This window comes from Cololabis saira, chromosome 9, assembly GCF_033807715.1.
Source record: "Cololabis saira isolate AMF1-May2022 chromosome 9, fColSai1.1, whole genome shotgun sequence".
Lineage (NCBI taxonomy): Eukaryota > Metazoa > Chordata > Actinopteri > Beloniformes > Belonidae > Cololabis > Cololabis saira.
The window spans coordinates 19,376,979-19,396,625 of record NC_084595.1 but is presented as its reverse complement, the minus strand read 5'-3'; the positions used below and the strand labels follow the sequence as shown (position 1 = coordinate 19,396,625).

General features: G+C 47.8%; 1 protein-coding gene across 6 annotated transcripts in view; it reads right to left on the bottom strand.

Annotated features, from left to right (window-relative positions):
- wdfy3 (WD repeat and FYVE domain containing 3) overlaps nt 1–19,647 on the bottom strand; it is a 118,304-nt gene that overhangs the window by 13,237 nt on the left and 85,420 nt on the right. For 5 of the 6 annotated variants that reach the window (XM_061730681.1, XM_061730678.1, XM_061730679.1 and 2 more), the window contains 22 exons: nt 19,174–19,370; nt 18,798–18,932; nt 17,366–17,545; nt 16,315–16,548; nt 15,755–15,854; nt 14,640–14,800; nt 14,322–14,551; nt 14,109–14,218; nt 12,760–12,942; nt 12,515–12,672; nt 11,574–11,651; nt 11,227–11,457; nt 7,511–7,679; nt 5,782–5,945; nt 4,910–5,058; nt 2,224–2,344; nt 1,765–1,850; nt 1,599–1,679; nt 1,422–1,476; nt 1,203–1,322; nt 974–1,091; nt 765–871 (listed from right to left, as the gene is read on the bottom strand). In XM_061730681.1, the coding sequence (XP_061586665.1) occupies nt 765–871; nt 974–1,091; nt 1,203–1,322; nt 1,422–1,476; nt 1,599–1,679; nt 1,765–1,850; nt 2,224–2,344; nt 4,910–5,058; nt 5,782–5,945; nt 7,511–7,679; nt 11,227–11,457; nt 11,574–11,651; nt 12,515–12,672; nt 12,760–12,942; nt 14,109–14,218; nt 14,322–14,551; nt 14,640–14,800; nt 15,755–15,854; nt 16,315–16,548; nt 17,366–17,545; nt 18,798–18,932; nt 19,174–19,370 (3,167 nt within the window). The remainder of the gene's footprint in view (nt 1–764; nt 872–973; nt 1,092–1,202; nt 1,323–1,421; nt 1,477–1,598; nt 1,680–1,764; nt 1,851–2,223; nt 2,345–4,909; nt 5,059–5,781; nt 5,946–7,510; nt 7,680–11,226; nt 11,458–11,573; nt 11,652–12,514; nt 12,673–12,759; nt 12,943–14,108; nt 14,219–14,321; nt 14,552–14,639; nt 14,801–15,754; nt 15,855–16,314; nt 16,549–17,365; nt 17,546–18,797; nt 18,933–19,173; nt 19,371–19,647) is intronic. The other variant, XM_061730680.1, reaches the window with a different exon arrangement.

Here is a 19,647-nt window from a genome sequence, read left to right as displayed (position 1 = left end):
ACAAAGTTCACTTTCACTCATTTGACATAATTTGGATGGGTAAATTATTCACAAAAATGAATAGTAAATGGGAAATAAATTGAGTCTAAAGAATAAATATATATTTTAAAAATTATTATTGTTTTCCATTTACAATTTCGCAGTATTAACCTGCAATACCGCCACGGACCACCAGAGGGCCGCGGACCACCGGTTGACAATCCCTGATCTAAACTGTTATAAGTGATTGTGCAACCACCTTTGTTCATGTTATCAGTGGCTCTGGGATGTCTCTTTATAAATACTCATATAAACCCTGCCCTTGCGCTGCTGTGACTTGCTCGGTACGTTCTGTACCGGTGTATATGATTGTGGACCAGAGGGGACCAGGCCTTCTTCACTACTTCACGGACCGAATTTTCACCAAAGTGTCTGACGGCGGTTCTGTCTGAAGCCTGCTGGGCGTTTAGATGGTTTCACGATTGATTCTGGTGAGGGTCTCGTATTTACATATCTCGTATTTATTTTTCTCGTATTTACAGTATGAGCTCTTTGGCCGACTTACAATCCTTCATTTTCCCAGTTTCCATGACATCATAAACAAAACTCAAAGCGTGTACCCGGTGTTGGCCAGGCTGAGCGAAACTGGCTGGAGGAGGGACAGATAAATTATGTCATGAAAGCCTAGAAAAGGTTTTGTTTTGGTACGCGTGGCGTCTGAAACGGTCACAAACGACAGTAAGAGCCGTCAATAAGACGGTGGTGAAGTGAGGGTCCAACCAAACCTGCAGTCTGAGGAAGATCTGCGTGAAGGGCTCCATCCGGACCAGGTAGGAGGCCACGATCATGGCCGACGAGTAGTGAGTGCCGTAGTGGTACGCCGGAGTTTCACCTGGAAGGACAGAAGCGCAGCAACATTTACTTCTGCTGCCGAAGGGACGGCGACGTCCGAAGATCCTGAGAAGTCAGAGCTAAAGAGGTTCAGCGGTCTCACCGGTGGGGTCTTCCCAGTCCTTGTATCTCTTCTTGTACTGCGTCAGCCGGTCGTCGGTCTGGGCGCCCATCGGCTTGGCGAGGTTACGGAAGGTCTTGGGGTTGTTCAGGTCCAGCTCCTGATCACCAGACACCAACAAAGCAGCTCTTATCATGTTCAGATATCGCTACCAAATGTTTTGGCATCTACCGAAATATCAAGTTAGGGAGAAAACAAACGTGCGCTCCACCTCGGCGTCGTAGTCGGCCAGGATCCAGGGGAAGACGGGATACTGCATGAGGTCGTTGTACGAGCGGCCCGCCAGCGTGTTCAGATGCATCAGGTACTGAAAGTTACTGATCTCTCCTCGCTGGAAGACAAACAGATTCATCGGTGAGGTTTTTGATCTAAGTGAACAAAGAAAAGCACAACAGAGACTCTTAGATAGAAAACAAGTCCTGGTCCTCACCTCCCACCTCTGAGTCACTGACTTCTCGCCAACCAGCGTGCTGAGGAGTCCAGATCTGACAGACGGGACAAAGGACAAGGGTTAAAGCGGCCCGATATCAAACATGACACCGTTTCCGTCCTGGGAGTTAAAGCCGGATCCAGAGGAACCGGAGAGGAACGAGTCTGGCGGGTTTACCCTTGTTCCACGCTGGTGTTGGGCCTCTGTCCTGAGACGGACTCCGAGCTGTCGGCCAGCGACGGCACCACCGCCAGGAACCTGCAGGGAACCAAACAGCACCTTTTTAACCTCGTCGAGGTTCTACGAAGCGCCTTACCACACAAACACCGACATCGGCCGTTACCTCTGGTAGACTTTGTTCCTGACGCCCTTCTGAAAGGCCAGCAGGTAGTTCCTGCCGTCGGCGGAGAAGACTTCAACGGCCATCGGCTGGAAGAAGAGGACACGTGACAAGGTCTTGGGTCAAAGGTTGGCACGGTTACAGCTGGACGCTGAGATCGGTCATGTGGTTCAATGCTCAATGTACATTTCTTCTAAATCCCCAGATTGAAGCATTGATTGAAGCATAATACAGGTTTCTGTTCCTCTGACTTCCACATCACCTTCCTCAAGCTTAGTGTATTAGCATACTTTGTGTAAAAACAACTTTCCTCTAAATCTTTAACTTTTTGGCACCAATGAGAGCAGACTGGGCTTTTGGGGAGGAGTCTAAAGTGTCTAAAACAGATAATGTCATACAGAAGTTGACAGAAGCCTTCAAATGTGATGGTTGATGCTTTGTCGGTGCGAGTGTCATGCCGACCTGCAGCAGGTAGCGCCTCTTGTGGACCTCCTTGATGTCCTCGTAGGCGAAGATGCTGCAGGTTCTCTTCAGCTGGCTCTGGCCTTGCCTCGCTCCTCTCGGGATAATGGCCTCGTGCAGACTGGACAGACGACACACAGCGGTACGCTTAGTTTCACCCCAAGGGTTCGAGTTCATACAAAAACATGTCCAGCTCCCTGAACATCACAATACTGGAACCATTCCAGAAAATGTCACTTTTAGACAACCAAGAAGTTTTCCCTTGTTTATGGAGAAATCAAAAACAGGGATACCAGGAACGAGGTACCAGACACGGCCTGTTCTCAAAACTGACGTCAACCGGGAGACGTGCAGGTCATTAAATGACCACTGGGGGCAGGATCAAAAAGTGAGTCCCCCACCCAACACTCACGTCCAAACGCTCTACTGCAGAAATGAAAACACGTCCAACTGGACCAAGAACCGGTTTTTGTTGGGGACCTTTGAGTGACAGCTGAAAACCAGTCTGGTGATGGATGGATGGATGGATGAGTGGATGGATGGATGGATGGATGGATGGATGAGTGGATGGATGGATGGATGAGTGGATGGATGGATGGATGAGTGGATGGATGGATGGATGGATGGATGGATGAGTGGATGGATGGATGGATGAGTGGATGGATTGATGGATGGATGCGTGATGGATGGATGGATGGATGGATGGATGGATGGATGGATGGATGGATGGATGGATGGATGAATGCGTGATGGATGGATGGATGGATGAGTGGATGGATGGGTGGATGGATGGATGAATGGATGAAGGGATGGATGGATGGATGGATGGATGGATGGATGGATGAAGGGATGGATGGATGGATGGATGGATGGATGGATGGATGAAGGGATGGATGGATGGATGGATGGATGGATGGATGGTTGGATGGGTGGATGGATGGATGGATGGATGGATGGATGAAGGGATGGATGGATGAAGGGATGGATGGATGGATGGATGGATGAAGGGATGGATGGATGGATGGATGGATGAAGGGATGGATGGATGGATGGATGGATGAAGGGATGGATGAAGGGATGGATGAAGGGATGGATGGATGGATGGATGGATGAAGGGATGGATGAAGGGATGGATGGATGGATGGATGCGTGATGGATGGATGGATGGATGGATGGATGAAGGGATGGATGGATGGATGGATGCGTGATGGATGGATGGATGGATGGATGGATGAAGGGATGGATGGATGGATGGATGCGTGATGGATGGATGGATGGATGGATGAAGGGATGGATGAATGCGTGATGGATGGATGGATGGATGGATGGATGGATGAAGGGATGGATGAATGCGTGATGGATGGATGGATGGATGGATGGATGGATGGATGGATGGATGAATGCGTGATGGATGGATGGATGGATGGATGGATGGATGGATGAAGGGATGGATGAATGCGTGATGGATGGATGGATGGATGGATGAAGGGATGGATGGATGGATGGATGGATGGATGGATGGATGAGTGGATGGATGAGTGGATGGATGAGTGGATGGATGAGTGGATGGATGAGTGGATGGATGAGTGGATGGATGGGTGGATGGATGGATGGATGGATGGATGGATGGATGGATGGATGGATGGATGGTTGGATGGGTGATGGATGGATGGATGGATGGATGGATGGATGGATGGGTGGATGGATGGATGGATGGATGGATGGATGGATGGATGGATGGATGGATGGATGGATGGATGGATGGATCCAATCAGAATAAATCTTGGGGTTTTCCACACTGCCACTACTCTGATCAGCCCAGAGGAACTCTGGGACTATTTTGGATCAGTGTGAAACAGCAGCTCTGCGACCACTGGCCCGAGATCGTAGTTGGACCATCTCGGTCTCGGTCTGGCTGGGATTGAACGGGTGTGGTCCGTTTGCGTGGAGAAGGATCGCCACATATTTGAGCTGATCAGCACAGCTGGCTGCAGACTCCGAGTTTCCATCGTTGTTCTCAGAAGAAGAACCCGGATGCTGCAGAGCAGCTTCTACGTACAACACGGCTCACAAACGTCACGTTCGCTGCTGTTAATTGCTCAGAATCACAGCGACGTGTCCTCGAGTGCTCCTGAGACTCCACCTGTTACCTGCTGATGCTGCTGTGATGTCATCAGCTCAGGTGTTGCCCGGCTACAAGCACAACACCTCACATCTCCAACTTCCACTCTGCTGCACTTCTAACTTCTGACTCGTAGCTTATTAATACATTAAAGTGAATCTAAATAGCTCCAACATTTGGTTGCGTTGTCCGTCTTTAAATATCTTTATGGCTTCAATCGGCTGATGAATTCATGGCTGCAGCTTTTTAAGAGCCGGTCCAGGACTGTCTGGAGGCTACAGGAGGGCGCAACAACCTCCAGAAACCATCTGCTCGACAGTCCCGACTTTCCTTTTCCGGGCTACTTTCCAACCAGGGAACGGAGATGTAAAGGAGTGAGCCTCCTAGAAATATAAATATATAAAAGCTCTGCCGACTCTGAGCGTATGCTCGATGGGCAGCATTACCTCATCCCACTGCAGCGATGATGTCATCCTTTAAGGAAAGAAAACCGTTCAGAGGAGTAATCGGAGTAATTACGGCCCTGTCGCTGGATGTGAAGCGGCGGTGGAGGTGTGGACCTACGTGGGCGGCAGCGTGTCGATGTCCCTGATCTCCCTGGACACGGTCATGGTGTAGCCGTCGATGACGTAGAAGTGCTCCTTCCCGAACAGCAGCAGGCCCTCGCTGGTGTCCAGACCCTGCACGCGGGCGCAGCGGTACATGTGCTGGATCTGCAGGGAGACGGACGTTCAGACAAAGCAAAGATCCAGACTCCCGAACCCCCGTGGGTTTAACGCCTGATAACGAGCTTGTTCTCTCCAGATGTGTAATTAAACACGTAGATGCTTTGAATGGTTATCAAGTTAGTTTTACTGATAAATACTGTAGAAATAAATGCTTAGATGTCATGAGCTGTTTGACAACTGATTTTCCCCAGAGGGGACAATAAAGATTTCAATCAATCAAATCAATAGAAAAGATCTGATATGTTACAAAAGGCTGTGCCCTCAACTGCTATTCTATATGGCAACCAGTTCTAGATCAAGTTGAAAAGATAGATGTCTCAGACATTTCCAATGTATAGATATAAGCCTTCCTTCTCTTTCCTTTCCCTTATTTTCTTCTTCTTCTTTTTGTATGTTTTTGTTTGTTTTGTTAACTTCATTTGTGTTTTGTTTGTTTGTTTAAAAAAAAAAAATCAAATATCACATATACTGCTGAACCTGTGATGTAATGTGGACGTGTGGTGGTGCAATGGGGTGGGACTGTGTTGAAATGTATTGAAACGATATCAAATTGTATCTTGTAGAATAAAAAAAACTAATGAAAATTCTTTGAACAAAAAAAAAGAAAAATGCTTGGAGAAAACCTTCCAGGTTTCGTGCAGGGCTGCTACTGTCTGTGTGTACGGTTCGTTAGATATGGCGGCGGCGTGTGCACGTGCCCCCCCTGACCTTCTCGCCCTCCTCCAGGAGGCGCAGCAGCGACGTGTTGTCCGTCCTCTGCTCCTCTTCAGGGCCTCCCGAGTCCAGCAGCTGCTCCTGAAGCTGCTCCTGGCTGTCCTCGTCTGCACCGTCCGCCGTGGACCGGGACCTCTTGAGAGGAGCCTTCACCAGGCCTGGGGGGTTTGGGGGGGGCAGAGGACAAACGAAGTAGGTGAAGATGTCTGACCTCCACCTCAGGATGTTGGACATGCAACGTGAAGCCACGTGTGTGACAGTTAGATGGGATCATACGTCCACGTGAGAGCGATGCTACGATATCCTGCTTGGTCCCTCATGACTGGTTTCTTGAGTCTCTTTTGGCACTTTTCCACTAGTACCTACTCAGCTCGGCTCGCCTCCACTCGGTTTGGTTCTTTCCCACTAGGGGTCTAACGTGCCGAGTAGATATTTTTTCTGTTTCTACTCTGCCGAGTTTCTAAGCGGCTGAGTCGGGCTGTATCTGAGATCATCACATTACAGGCCACCGATTGGTCGGGGGGTTGGAGTCAGACGTCTGAGTCAGGATGTGACATCAGTGAAAGAGCGACTCTGACTCCGGCTTCTGGTTCATTTTATTCGACCAGCAATGGCAGCGCAAAAGTCTGTTTGGTGATCCAACTCTGAGGTGCAGATGTTCATAAACCTGGTGGCTGAGGAGAGAATTAGAAAAGGGATCTAGACGGGCGATAAGGAACGACAAGATCTACCAGGAGCTCTGTCACTTCATAGCTGCTCGCGGCTACCAACGGACTTTTCAGCAGCGCCGAGACAAACTAAAAAAAATAAAAAAGCATCTCAGCTTGAAGCTTCCTCACTCTCACTTTTTAACTTGATATCAAACACGAGCCACAGATCCAGCAGCACATTTATCATCTCCTCCAGGTTCTACATCTTTAGTGTTGTTGTCTTCTTCGTTTAGATCACATACGTCAAATAAGTCACAGCAGCTTCTCTCCAACCTCCTACTTCTGCTCCAGGTGCTGAATTGTTATGGGAAAGAAACCAGGCCAAGTTGAGATGATTAGAGCTGAGTAGGTGCTAGTGGAAAAGTGCCATTACTTGCCTCTACCGCGATGTCCACGTTGTCCAGGTCATCCGATAAAGACGTCGTCCCTTCTGGAAATATATGTTCAAGAATGTGCTTCTGCACGTCTAAACCGAACCTCTCCTTGAATGTTCACGGTACGCATCTTAGCCCTCGTGTTGCGTTTTATTTTGAAAACTCACGGGTTCTCGTGTCTGACTTCCTGCCAACTCAGCCTATTTCTATACTCGTGTCATTCGTCCCGCATCAGCTTGCAGCTTCTTTAAGATAATTGGCGGTGTTTCGCGCGTGGCACCGCCTCCTTACCCGCGTGCCGTCAGAGACTCTCGGTTCCAGCCCTCAAACGCCGCTGCCCTGCAGGTTTTGGGTGTGTTTCCCTGCGCCAACACCTCTGGATCCCCTCCGGTCAGTGACCCCCCCCCATGGGATCCAGGTGTGCTGAAGCCAGGAAACATCTGGGACAGGCAGGGCAGACGTACTTTCATCATTGGTGATCAATCACGACTTCAAGACTCCAGAACCAGCGAGTCCTGTAATCTGAACAGTCAGCAGACTCTGCGTGCGACTGAAGCTGACCTCCATACGTCACATTGTTGTCCATCGGCATACCTAACCAAGACCTGATAATGAAGCAGATTTATTAGGTTTTGTTACCTTTGACCCGAGCAATGGTGTCCTCCCCGTGCTCGGGCTCGTGCTGCGTGGTCTCGCCCTCCGTGTTGTGCTCCACCGAGTGCTGGTACATGCCGGGATTCCCGGACAGCAAGCGCATGTAGTACTCCTTGCTGTCGTAGCTGATGGCGCGGCGGTAGCGCAGAGGCTTCTGGAGGGCGGCGAGAAGACAGATAGTTTTAATCTTTAATTCTTCCTTTTCAGAGTTCTGATAGCTGATAGGTTTCCAATCCCTCTGATTTATAACTTTATAATGGATAATGCAACAGAAAAATGTAAATATATATGGAAAACGTTGTTTTGTTAAATTCGTTGCTTTTTTAACCCAAAGCACACAAACAGAGCGAGCTGAAGATTTAACGGCATCGTTTCTGCAGGTTAAGATATTCAATCACAGTAACGTGCAAAAGTTAGTGTCTGTTTTTCGTAAAAACTATTGGATTTCTACCTCAAATAAACAACCACAGCCAACATTTCCCCACTGTGCCGTTGTTCATTTAACAAAAGCATAAATAAGCCGATGGACGTGTGGGCAATACTGTGTTCCTACTAAGTTCGATACAGTCGGTCGGTCGGTTGACTAGATCGTCCCTAAACCTTTATTCTTTTACTGTTCAGCCGGTCTGATGCAGACTTCCTTTCTTCTAATCATAACCGAGTTTCAGCCTCTTTAGCCGCCAGACAGATATATAGAGATGTTTGTGGTCCACTCAGTGTTGGCAAGGTCGTCACGTCCTGGGGCCAATAAAATAATCTCAGATGAATCGCCCCCCCACCACCGTGCTCGTAGGAGGTATTTGTGCTAAAAGGCCGTGACATTAGGGCCAAAAAAACCCTCAGTTCATCAAAGCCGAGGATTAACCAGTATTTTATACGTAATCCCCTGAAGCACCTGACTGCTACTTAAATCATATTAAAGCACTGAGGGGGTACTTAGTATTGCCCACATCATTATTCTTTTTTTTTCTCACCTTCAGTTGTGTTAAATAAATAATAGATAAGTAACAGAATGGTGGGAAAAAAAAAGTGAGATGTTTGTCTGAAGTTGTTTCTGCGTAAGAATAAGACCGACTAGTTATCCTGTCTACATGTACAGTATATTAGATGTGTTTCCTCCTTATTGTGTTCAGAATTATTTTATTATTTGTCTTTTTCCTTTTTTCTTTCCTCTTGGAAGTATATGCTGACATGTGTTCTCATATGTACATGCAAATTTTTATTTATTTATTTATTTTTAATTTCCTATTTTGTTGATTTTATTTATTTTTTCTTTTGTTTTTGCTTTTTCTTAAATTATAAATAAGGTATTCTTTGCACAAACTTGTATTGCTTGATGCACAAACATGCTGTAATGAGAAATAATGTTAATAAAAACCTTAAAAAAAAAAAAAAAAAAAAAAAAAAAAAAAGACAGACTAAGACGAAGACCTAAAGAGCAGTTTAAGATCTTTTGGCACGTCGCGCCACACGAGGGACCGCCATCAGCTTCCATGATCCTGATCCGTGTTTGTTATATTCATGCAGTCACACCAGAGCAAAACAAGAGTCACATGACTCCCTCCATCTGGAGAGCAGGAAGGTACCTGGGCAGGATCAGTGACCCCGACAAGAGCTGGGGGGACAAGGGGCACCAGAGGGGGGGAGGACGGCTGCTGGGGTAAAGAGAGGAGGGATGAGACTGATGAGACAGAGAGGTCACGCCCTGGACGCCTGAAGACAAACAATGTTTATTCTAACTGTTTTAAAGTCGCTCTATGCGGCAATAGAATAGAATAGACTTTATTGATCTCCCAGAGGAGAAATTCAATTGTGCAGCAGCAAAACACACACACGCTCAACGGTTTATACAAATACAGGACTGACTCAGAAAAATTAGAATATTGTGATTTTCTGTAATGCAATTACAAAAATGTCATACATTCTGGATACATTACAAATCAACTGAAATATTGCTATTTATTATTTTAATATTGCTGATCATGGCTTACAGCTTAAGAAAACTCAAATATCTAAAAAAATTTGAATATTCTGGGAATCTTAATCTTAAACTGTAAGCCATAATCAGCAATATTAAAATAATAAAAGGCTTGCAATATTTCAGTTGATTTGTAATGAATCCAGAATGTATGACTTTTTTTTTTTTTTTTTTTTTTTTTTTTAAATTGCATTACAGAAAATAAAGAACTTTATCACAATATTCTAATTTTCTGAGTCCTGTACACATGAATACCAATTCTGACCACATGGGGGGAGTTTAAAGGGGGATGCCTGATGCCGTTGTGGCCTTGAACAAAGCAGGAGGGGCAAAACTGATGCACCAACAACACTTTCAGAAGGTCAGAAACCACATTCAAGAACAAGACGTCCCGGCAGCCCGCGACTCCCCCCCGAGCTCGACTCCATCATGAACTCTGGACCGCGGCAGCTGTGAGCTGGTTAACTGTCTGAAGACGAGATGTGAAGAGTCCGTCCGTCAAATGTTTGAGAAACCTCTGAACATGCGTCAGTGTGGGGAGGCGTCATAATAAACACAGCTGAACCCGATGATTAACGTGAGTGTTAATAACCTTGTATCGTCCATAAGTCTTTGACATGTCATCTTTGTCATCTCTGTCATCTCTCACCATTTGTCTTGAGGAGATAAAGGCATGAATGAGTAACCACTTCCTTCAGCTGCACAGCAACAAAACTGAGGCTCTCCTTCTTGGCACACCACATCAGATCCAGTCTTCATCCATATCCCAACTCACCTTCGACGGCCAGGTCATCCCTCTATCCAGCTCAGTCACCCACCTCATTGTCAACAGCCACATACAACAACTGTGCAAAACGTCATTCTACCACCTCCGGAACATCTCCAAACTCCGCCCCACTCGAACCCTACCAGATGCAGAGAAACTGGTACATGCCTTTATGTCCTCAAGGCTGGACTACTGCAACGGACTCTTTTTCTGGATCCCCGGCAAGAACATCCAGAGGTTGCAATACATTCAGAACAGCGCTGCCAGGGTACGTAAATACGAACACATAACTCCCATTCTTCACACGCTGCACTGGCTCCCTGTCTCTTCCTGGATCAACTACAAAATCCTGCTACTCACCCATAAATGCATCAATGATCCCGGACACGCACCACCATATCTACAAGACCTCATCACTCCACAAACCTCCACCCGTTCCCTCAGATCTACAGGCAGCTGCTCCTCCGAGTCCCAAAAACAAGACTTCACCATGGGGGGCCGAGCCTTCTGCTCATCAGCACCAGCCTGTGGAACCGTCTCCCCGCCCAGTTGAGGCTCCACAGAACCTGTACAATTTCAAACAGGCCTGAAAACCTTCCTATTCAGGAAAGCTTTTAACTGTTAAGGAGAGTAGATTGGAGAGGATGCTGGCGTGTTTGTTTGCCGCTTCTCAGTCTCTGAGTTTTAAATTTTATTGATACTGACCTTTTCCTGTACCTGTTTTAACTCGTTTTAATCTTGTAAGCACTCTGATATTCCCTGAATGAAGAGTGCTCTATAAATAAAATGTATTATTATTATTATTTGAGGAAATTATTTGAAATGTTTAATATCTTGAAGGGAGTCGTTTGTGTCACATGACCAGTATTTTACACGTAATCCTCGAGGTGAAAAGACCAGACCGGTTTCTACCCGGGAGCCCACGAGGGTGGACCGGCGCCGGTGGAACCCGCGTACCTGCGCCGGGTTGGTGCTGGGCTCCGTCTCGGGGATGTACGGGTAGTGGATGTAGAACATGTCGTTGCGGACCATCTTCTTCCTCATGCGGCACGGCCCCTCCGTCATCTCCAGCACGAACTTGTCCAGGTGGGAGCCGATGGGGGGGCCCCAGAGGCCGCGCTCGCGCAGCAGCTCGTACTCGATAGACGCCCACTCCTCCGTCACGTACTTGAGGGCGTTCTGCTGCCGCTGCGGGGGGAAGCGGGGAGCGGCTTTAGAAAGGCTGCTATGAATCAGAGACCGGGACTGAAGCGCCGGCCGGCCAAGACATCAGCAGGCTGGAGAAGGGAAATAGATCGCGGTACCTCCTGATACTCCTTGTACTGCATGGCCACCAGGTCCCGGACAACGGCGATGTGCGTGAACATCCACTGGAACGTCTCCTGCAGACCACAGACACCAGACTTCCAGTTAAATATCACCTTTAATTGTATTTGAAAGAATATTTGTGTGTTACATGTGTGTTACACTCCCGCCCGCATCCGCAAAACTCTGAGAATTCATGCCCGCACAAAAATAGAGATGCATTGATTTTGTCTTCTCCCGTCCCGCAAGAGAAATGTCGGAGAGAAATCTATCTGATTTAATGTTAACATGATAATTGTGGAGCTTAATGGATAATTGAGAGTTCATAGGCCACCTGACGGAAAGTTAGATGCAAATCCATCATTGGCATCATCACACAAGCTATTTCACCTTTCGCGCATGCATCAATTATGATTGAGGTTATAGCAACGAGAGTAGGCTGTGAGTGGCTCAAATAATACTAATAAATAACATAAAATAAAAAAAAGTTAACGAATGAAAATAATTAATTAAAAAAATGAAAATAATGAATTAAAAGAATGAATCGCTTGGCCATTACATTGCTGTGGAGGAAGAGAATGTTGCTGACCGACCGCGTCCCAATGCCTCGTCTCTCTTCCAAGATGCGCCACAGACACTAAACGCAGTTTCTCCAAATATCTGACTTGCTTTGTCTTTGCTTTGTAAAGACCTTGTTTGAGGTTTTTTTCCACGTCATTGATTTCCATCTACATACATACTACATCCCGATCCCACAGTTTTTTAGCAAAGTTCAAACCGCCCGCTCCCGCCAGATCTGCGTTGGGTCCCGCCGGGTCCCAACGCAGCCCTCTCCTCCGCAGGTCGTCCCATCACGGGCCGAGACCCCGCCCCCCGTGTGCTGCTTCAGGTGCAGCTCAGCCGCCGCGTCGCCGCCCCATCTCGCCGTTCTCCGTCGTACCTGTGCAGACGGGCTGTTCTTGTTCAGGCTGGTGTCCTTCCTGTTGCGGCGCACGCCCGTCAGCTTGGACAGGCCGAAGCCACTGCTGACCCGGGACAGCTTGGACTGGGCCGCCGGCGCCACCGTCTCGCCGCGGCTGATGCACTTCTTCTCGTGAACTGGGCGCCAACAGAGAACGAGACTTTAGTGGTGTTTGATTCACATTCACAGCCTTTATATTAACAAGAACGGGGGGCACGGCTTACCCAGGTGGCTCTGCCAGCTCTTCAGGGCCGGCTCCTCCAGAGCGGGCCGGGCCGTGGCGATGTCCACGTGGCCCCGGTCGTTGCAGGGCAGAGACACCTTGAAGATGTCCTCCAGCATCTGCCGTTTGCTGTGCATCAGCTCCGTCCACACGCGGTTCACCGCCTTCAGCAGCAGCTGCCGCCCTGCGGGGGAGAGACGGGCGAGAGACGAGCGTGAGTCGGCCCGCTTTACGGGACCCGGGACTCAGATCCGGTGTGGTTCTGACTGTATGACGGCAGCAATCTGTACGTTAACCATACAGCCATCAAGTCTCAACACAAACATCCACAACATGTCATTTAGTGTTTTTATGCTCGAGCGGCTGGCTCGCGATGCTGGCGGTAAATCTGCTCCACCAGCAACACGGGAGGAGAGTTTCTAGTTTCTTCCTCTGAGGACCGGATCTCTGCTTTATGCAGACGTTGCGGTCCAACTCATGTCAACAGTTGTTACCTCCAAGCATACCTGTCAAGTTTGGGGTTTAAAATTAATGGAAATTTTCCACCACCCGCTGTCCCACCAGCCCAACAGAGGTGCAGTATCTTACATTTTAGACAAGAAATCTAAAATAACTACCTGTCAACCAATTACACACTACCATCATTTGCTCAGAATCTGATAGTTCTACCTTTGTTGACACTGAAATGCTGTGGACATTCCTATGTATGTAATTACTAAAATAGAGCCTAAATGAAAACACAAAAGTGAAATAAAGCACATTTATTTATAAACAAATTGATTGTCTTCAAGTGAAATATTTACATGTTCTTTCAATTTGTCATTTTCACTCATGTGGCTCTCTGGCATTCACTGACTGACATCAGTCTTTCCCCCGTGAGAGACACTAACATCGCAGTTCCTCATTTTTCAGAGCTCGTAATGAACATCCTGCTCCTCTTTAGGAAAGTACATTTGGATTCCCATTTTTTGAGATATTTACACTAATTCTTTGCTTTTTTAGCAGAAATGGCTTTCTCTTGTTACATCCATCCATCTCTGATTTGTTGTTCTGATTTTGTTCCTGTTGTTGTCACTAACCTACCAGAACTGCCACCCAGGGTACAGCAGGTGGCAGTTCTCCTGAGGCCAGTGACAATTCAGTTTGCCGTTTAAAAATGATGATATTATAAAACGGGAAATTTATGGGAAAATACTAATAAGGGAGGACGGTGGGAAAGAGGGTAAATACGGTAGTTTCCAGCCAAAACGAGAGACTTGACAGGTATGCCTCCAAGTCCGAGGCCATCAGAACCTCCATCGGTCTGTTCAGACAAAGATCACAAAGTTTCAGCAGGAAGTGGCGTCTCACCCTCGCTGACGTCGTGGCTGTGCGTGGCGTCGGCCTCGTTCTCCGCGGGCATCATGACGTGCCACGTCGTCATCCTGGCCTCCGCCTCCAGGCCGAAACCCTCCACGCTGCTGCAGAGACAAACACACGATCTGTTAATAGTCTGTATGGGGAAAACTCACCTGCTCGTTGTTTTTACACCCCCCACTCGGGCCCCGGCGGCGGCCTCCTTACCTCCCGCTGTGCAGGCAGATGAAGCAGTGGGCCAGGCACGCCACGAAGTCCTGGTCGTGGTTGCCCGGCCCCAGCACCAGGTTGCGGTTGACGGTCAGGACCCGCAGGGCGTCCAGCAGGGCCACCTGCTGCGCCACCGTCTTGTGGGGTCGACAGAGCTGGTAGAGCACGGTCCGGTTCAGGCAGTGGTAGATGGTGTCCAGGGAGATTCCCTGAGAGCGCCGCTTGGACTGGAGGAGGAGGAGGAGGAGGAGGAAGAGGAGGAAGTTGTTATGATCCGGGTCAGTAATGCATCAACGTGCGGCCGGCTCGTCGTACCTGTCCTATGAGCTGCACGATGAAGTCCACCACCAGCTTGGAGTCCTTGTTGAACATGCCCTGCCAGAGCTTGTCCACCACCCGCTGGGTGAAGTAGAAGACGTTGTTGACCAGAATCTGGTAGCTGCCGCCGGTGCTGAGCGGCAGAGAGGCGTCCTCACCTGAAGAGAGAGACCAAAACATTTTTACGGTCAGGACCTCGTCCTGGAGGCGCTTCAGCGCCGCGCCCTCGCTGGGACGTCCCAACAGAATCACGGCAGAGACTAACCAGAGGCTCTAGCTCCAGGGAACGGTTAGAAAGCTTTATGCTTTGTCCAACAAAAACCAAAGACATTCAATAATGGCACTTTTCCACTAGTACCTACTCAGCCCGGCTCACCTCCACTCGGTTTGGTTCTTTCCCACTAGGGGTCTAACGTGCCGAGTAGATACTTTTTTGTAACTGGGAGTCAGACGTTTGAGTCAGGATGTGACATCAGCGAAAGAGCGACTCTGACGGCGGCTTCTTGTTCATTTTATTCGACCAGCAATGGCAGCGCAAAAGTCTGTTTGGTGATCCAACTCTGAGGTGCAGATGTTCATAAACCTGGTGGCTGAGGAGAGAATTAAAAAGGGATCTAGACGGGCGATAAGGAACGACTTATCTACCAGGATCTCTGTCACTTCATAGCTGCTCGCAGCTACCGACGGACTTTTCAGCAGCACCAAGACGAACTAAAAAATAAATTAAAAAGCGTTGCCACTTGAAGCTTCTCTCACTCTCATTTTCTAACTTGATATCAAACACAAGCCACAGACCCAGCAGCACATGTATCATCTCCTCCATGTTCTACATCTTTAGTGTTGTTGTCTTCTTCGTTTAGATCACACAATCAAATACGTCACAGCAGCTTCACTCCAACCCTCCTACTTCTGCTCCAGATGCTGAATTGTTATGGAAAAGAAACCAGGCCAAGTTGAGATGAGTAGAGCCGAGTAGGTACTAGTGGAAAAGTGCCATAACAGTGTGACACACGATAACGGGTGAAATATAAGTAAAAAGGACTGTAGGTTTGTCTAGAGATCATCAGGCAGACGGTAAACTGATGTTTGCTGGGTCGGGAACCTGCTCTGACCTAACAGGACGTCGGCTGCCAGAAGATGCTCCATGACACCGTCCAGGATGCTGGACTGAAACTCCTTCTGCTGAGTTCTGGTGGAGCGCTCGGGGGAGGCCTGCAGAAGAGAAATACATGAATGAATGAATGAATGAATGAATGAATTAATGAATGAATGAATGAGGGACAAACAGACACAAGACATCCATAAATATAAACATAATATAAAAAAAATATAAAAACATAAAAGACAAACAGACTAAATGGATCTATTTGCTTTTGTGGTCAACAAGTGTTCTCACTGGTCTAGATTTGATCCTAAAGTCCCCGTAGTTGTACCACCTCAGACCACCAGGGGGCAGCACGGTGGCAGAAAGTTCACATCTCAACCTTAAACCCCAGCGGTTCCTTTACTGACCACTAGGGTCCAGATCCAGACCTGCAGGGGGACTGAGTCTGGCTGGCCAGTAGCTAGCACTCATGGTCTTTTATGTTTCATGTTTTGTGTAGCTTTATGATGATGGTCAACGTTCACGACAGCATGCATGGCGTTCCAACCCTCGCTGACGCTCTCTCACCTCCAGCAGCATGTCGATGATGGGCGTCTGCTTGCTGGCCGGCGTCATGCACATGTTCTCCATGATCAGCACCCTCATGAAGTCAAAGACGTACTTCTTGGCCGGGTGGTTGGTCAGCGACGTCTTGGAGCCCACGTTGCAGTACTCGGACTGGCTGCGGTTCATGCCTGAGTCGCCGGCGAAGGCCTTGAACTCTTCGGTGGGGGAACCCGCCTCGTCGTCCAAATCAGTCACCTGGAGGCGACCGGGGTGTCAGAGTGGATCTGCTGCGTCTCTGAACCCGACACACGGCTCAGGAACACATTAAGTCACAGTTTTATTTGCTTTGCTATTGACTTTTATTTTTTCTTTGCTCTTGAACCCCAAAAGGAATTAAAACCATAGACATATATTATACATAGACGCCTCATCGACCGCTGGGGCTCGAGAAAATACGACCGCCATCTTGGACCGGTCATGCTACCCATACGACAGCATAAGACAGTTCAGTATTGAAGATGCCAGAGCACTGTGCGTGTATTCCTGCACAAATCGTCAAACAATTGCGACCAGGGATAAAAAATAAAATAAAATAAAAAATCTAAAAAATAAGGCTACACCACATTGCCAAACTCACCTCTCTTGACCTGCAGAAAGGGAGCATGAGAAAGAAACTCTGTAAAGTCCTCTTTCAGGGCTTTTAGCATGTGTAAATATGGTTTGTGATTATTATTATTGTGTTTATATTTATATATATATATATATATATATATATATATATATATATATATATATATATATATATATATATCTAGAGTCTAAGTCTAGATGTTTGACATTTGCAGAAAACCCCCCCCCCCGAGAAAATCAGTTTTGTATTTTACGAGTTATGCCTGATTAAATGTGCTGACACTTAACTACAACAGCCAGACAGATGACACTGAGTGGAGCGGTGACCGCTCCAAGATGGCGGCCCCACGGCTCGCCAGCGCCAGTAGGCAGCAGCGGTGGATGATGCGTCTATGTATACATGTCTATGATTAAAGGGATTAGAGCAGAGGGACCGACGTACCATCTCAGAGTACGGCCTGATGTTGAAGGGGAAGACGGTGGCCGCCAGGGCACAGAGGAACTCGGGGCTGTGCCACATCGGCGTGAGGTCCGACACATTGTGGTACAGGTACCTAAAGAACTGCATGAGAGTGACCGGGTACTCCCTGAGCCAGGAACCTTCCTCCTCCGACTGCCACGGCTGCAAGGAGACAACAGGAAAGAAAAGCTCAGAAAGCGGCCGCGACACTTGTTCATCTGGAGGTCTGAGAAAGCCTCTCAGAAACCGGCGCCGAACAAAGTCCCGGGTTTAAACGGGGTAGAAATGCATTTGCAGAGTCACCTTTTCTGGATTACGCAAGCTTAAAAACAGACACCTTCAGGGACTCCAGCTCAATCGGAGGCTTTTCAGTGATTCTTTCAGGAGCAAATGAGAGAAACTGCTCACATCCAGGTGTTTTTGAGGAAAACGCCAGTAATCTAAATAGCAGTGGCAGATGAGCAGAAGAGATCCCCCTCAACTATAATCGCTTAAGAGCATTAATATTAATAGTCTGTTCAGAGAGAGAATGGAAGATTTAAGACTGTGCTGAATATTTATTAACAAAAAAAAACATTGAAATAAGCTGATTTGTTAGTTTAGTTGATGCGTAATCATGTTTTCATCAAGGTTCCACGATGATGATGATGTCACAATAAATTGCAGTTAAATGGATTTGTCTTTGTCTAAATTCAGAGACATTGTTCACATCCTGAAATCTTTTGATTTTCATGAGATAATTTGACCATTTTTAACCTAATTCTGAAAAAAAAAAAAAAAAAAAAAACTGACAAAATCTTGGTGGAGCTGCTGGATTTACCTGAAAATCCTTCACGTGGCAAACTTTCTTCGAGCAGAGCCGACGTAAAACGCGTTAAAATAATTAGCTTTTGGCTGTAATTCTGCACCAGACGGAGTTAGAGGCGTAGCCAGGTGTAATCGTTACGTCCTCCAGCGACCACTAGGGAGCCGACTCCGAAAGCGGAGCAGTATTTGTTCAAATGTTCAACTTTACATCAGAGGGATGTAAGGAAAGAAAACACAATATTCATAGCTGGGTTTCACATCTGTGTTGGGCTTGAATTCTCAGGCAGTTTTGTGAATAATTAGGGGCGGGGTCTTTTGAGTGACGTCATCACTTTACCTACTTTATTTTCAGAGAACTTGATAACTCAGCTGTGAATTTAGAGCTAAGAAAACATAAATATAATTATTTTAACCCCTTGATGCCTGACATGAAAAGATATCCCTGTCGACTGACTAGCGCGATCCGACCCGGCAGAGACTCGGACCCCGGCCGAGTTGGAGCGCCGACAGGCTGGATGGACGCAGACCTTTTTTATACCGTCAGACGCTGCCCCCCCCCCCACCGGTTTCTTCTGGTATTAATTAGGACACGGGTTTGGGCTCTCACCAGATTGAGCATGCTGCGCAGCATGGCCAGCAGCAGGAAGGCAGCCTCGGTGCAGACGCTGTGGATGGAGCCCACCACCGTCCCGCTGGAGGCCGGCACGCCGAAGATGAACGTCCAGATGGAGTCCAGGTCAAACTGAGAGGACAGACACACAAACCGGGGTAATGAAGCTCTCAACCTGAACGCTTCTCAGCGCCAGCACACATCAGCTATCCTATCAGGTATCGTCTTTAGTAGCTGACGCTCGTTAGTTTACAAGTCTCAGATTGTAGAAGTTCCCATGATGATCTAACGTGTAAACAGACGTGGGAACTTGAACTAGCGCCAAGAAGTATTAGTTATTAGCAGAAGGAGAGAGAAAGCTGGGCATACTGACATGTACCTGCAGGCTGTCCGGCAGCTCGGTGACGGGCTGCTGCAGGAACAGGGCCATGAGCAGGAAGTACAGCTCCGGCACGTTGGTGTGCTTGGGCAGCAGCGTCTGCAGGACCGGGAACCCTGGGAAGTGGCAGGCGTCGCGGTTGATCTCTCGGACGGTTGAGCGCCCGCCGGCGCTGCGACCCACGTTGAAACCTGAAGAGGACGCGGAGGAAAAAGGGGCGGAGTTACAGCGCAGATGCAGACGGGCGGCCGTAAGCGGACAGTCATGTGGTCAGACAAACTTCACCCTCCGTCTGGTCCGAGCTTTTACTTTATTGAATTAAAACAAAGTCATCTGGTTCTCAGCGGATTTTGAAATCAGGTCGATGTGGACCGTGGCCGGGCCACCGTAATGAGGATTATTTGGGGTCTTCGTCCCGTCACACGACCCGGTTTCACCCAGATTTGGCTGCTTGGAGATATATATATT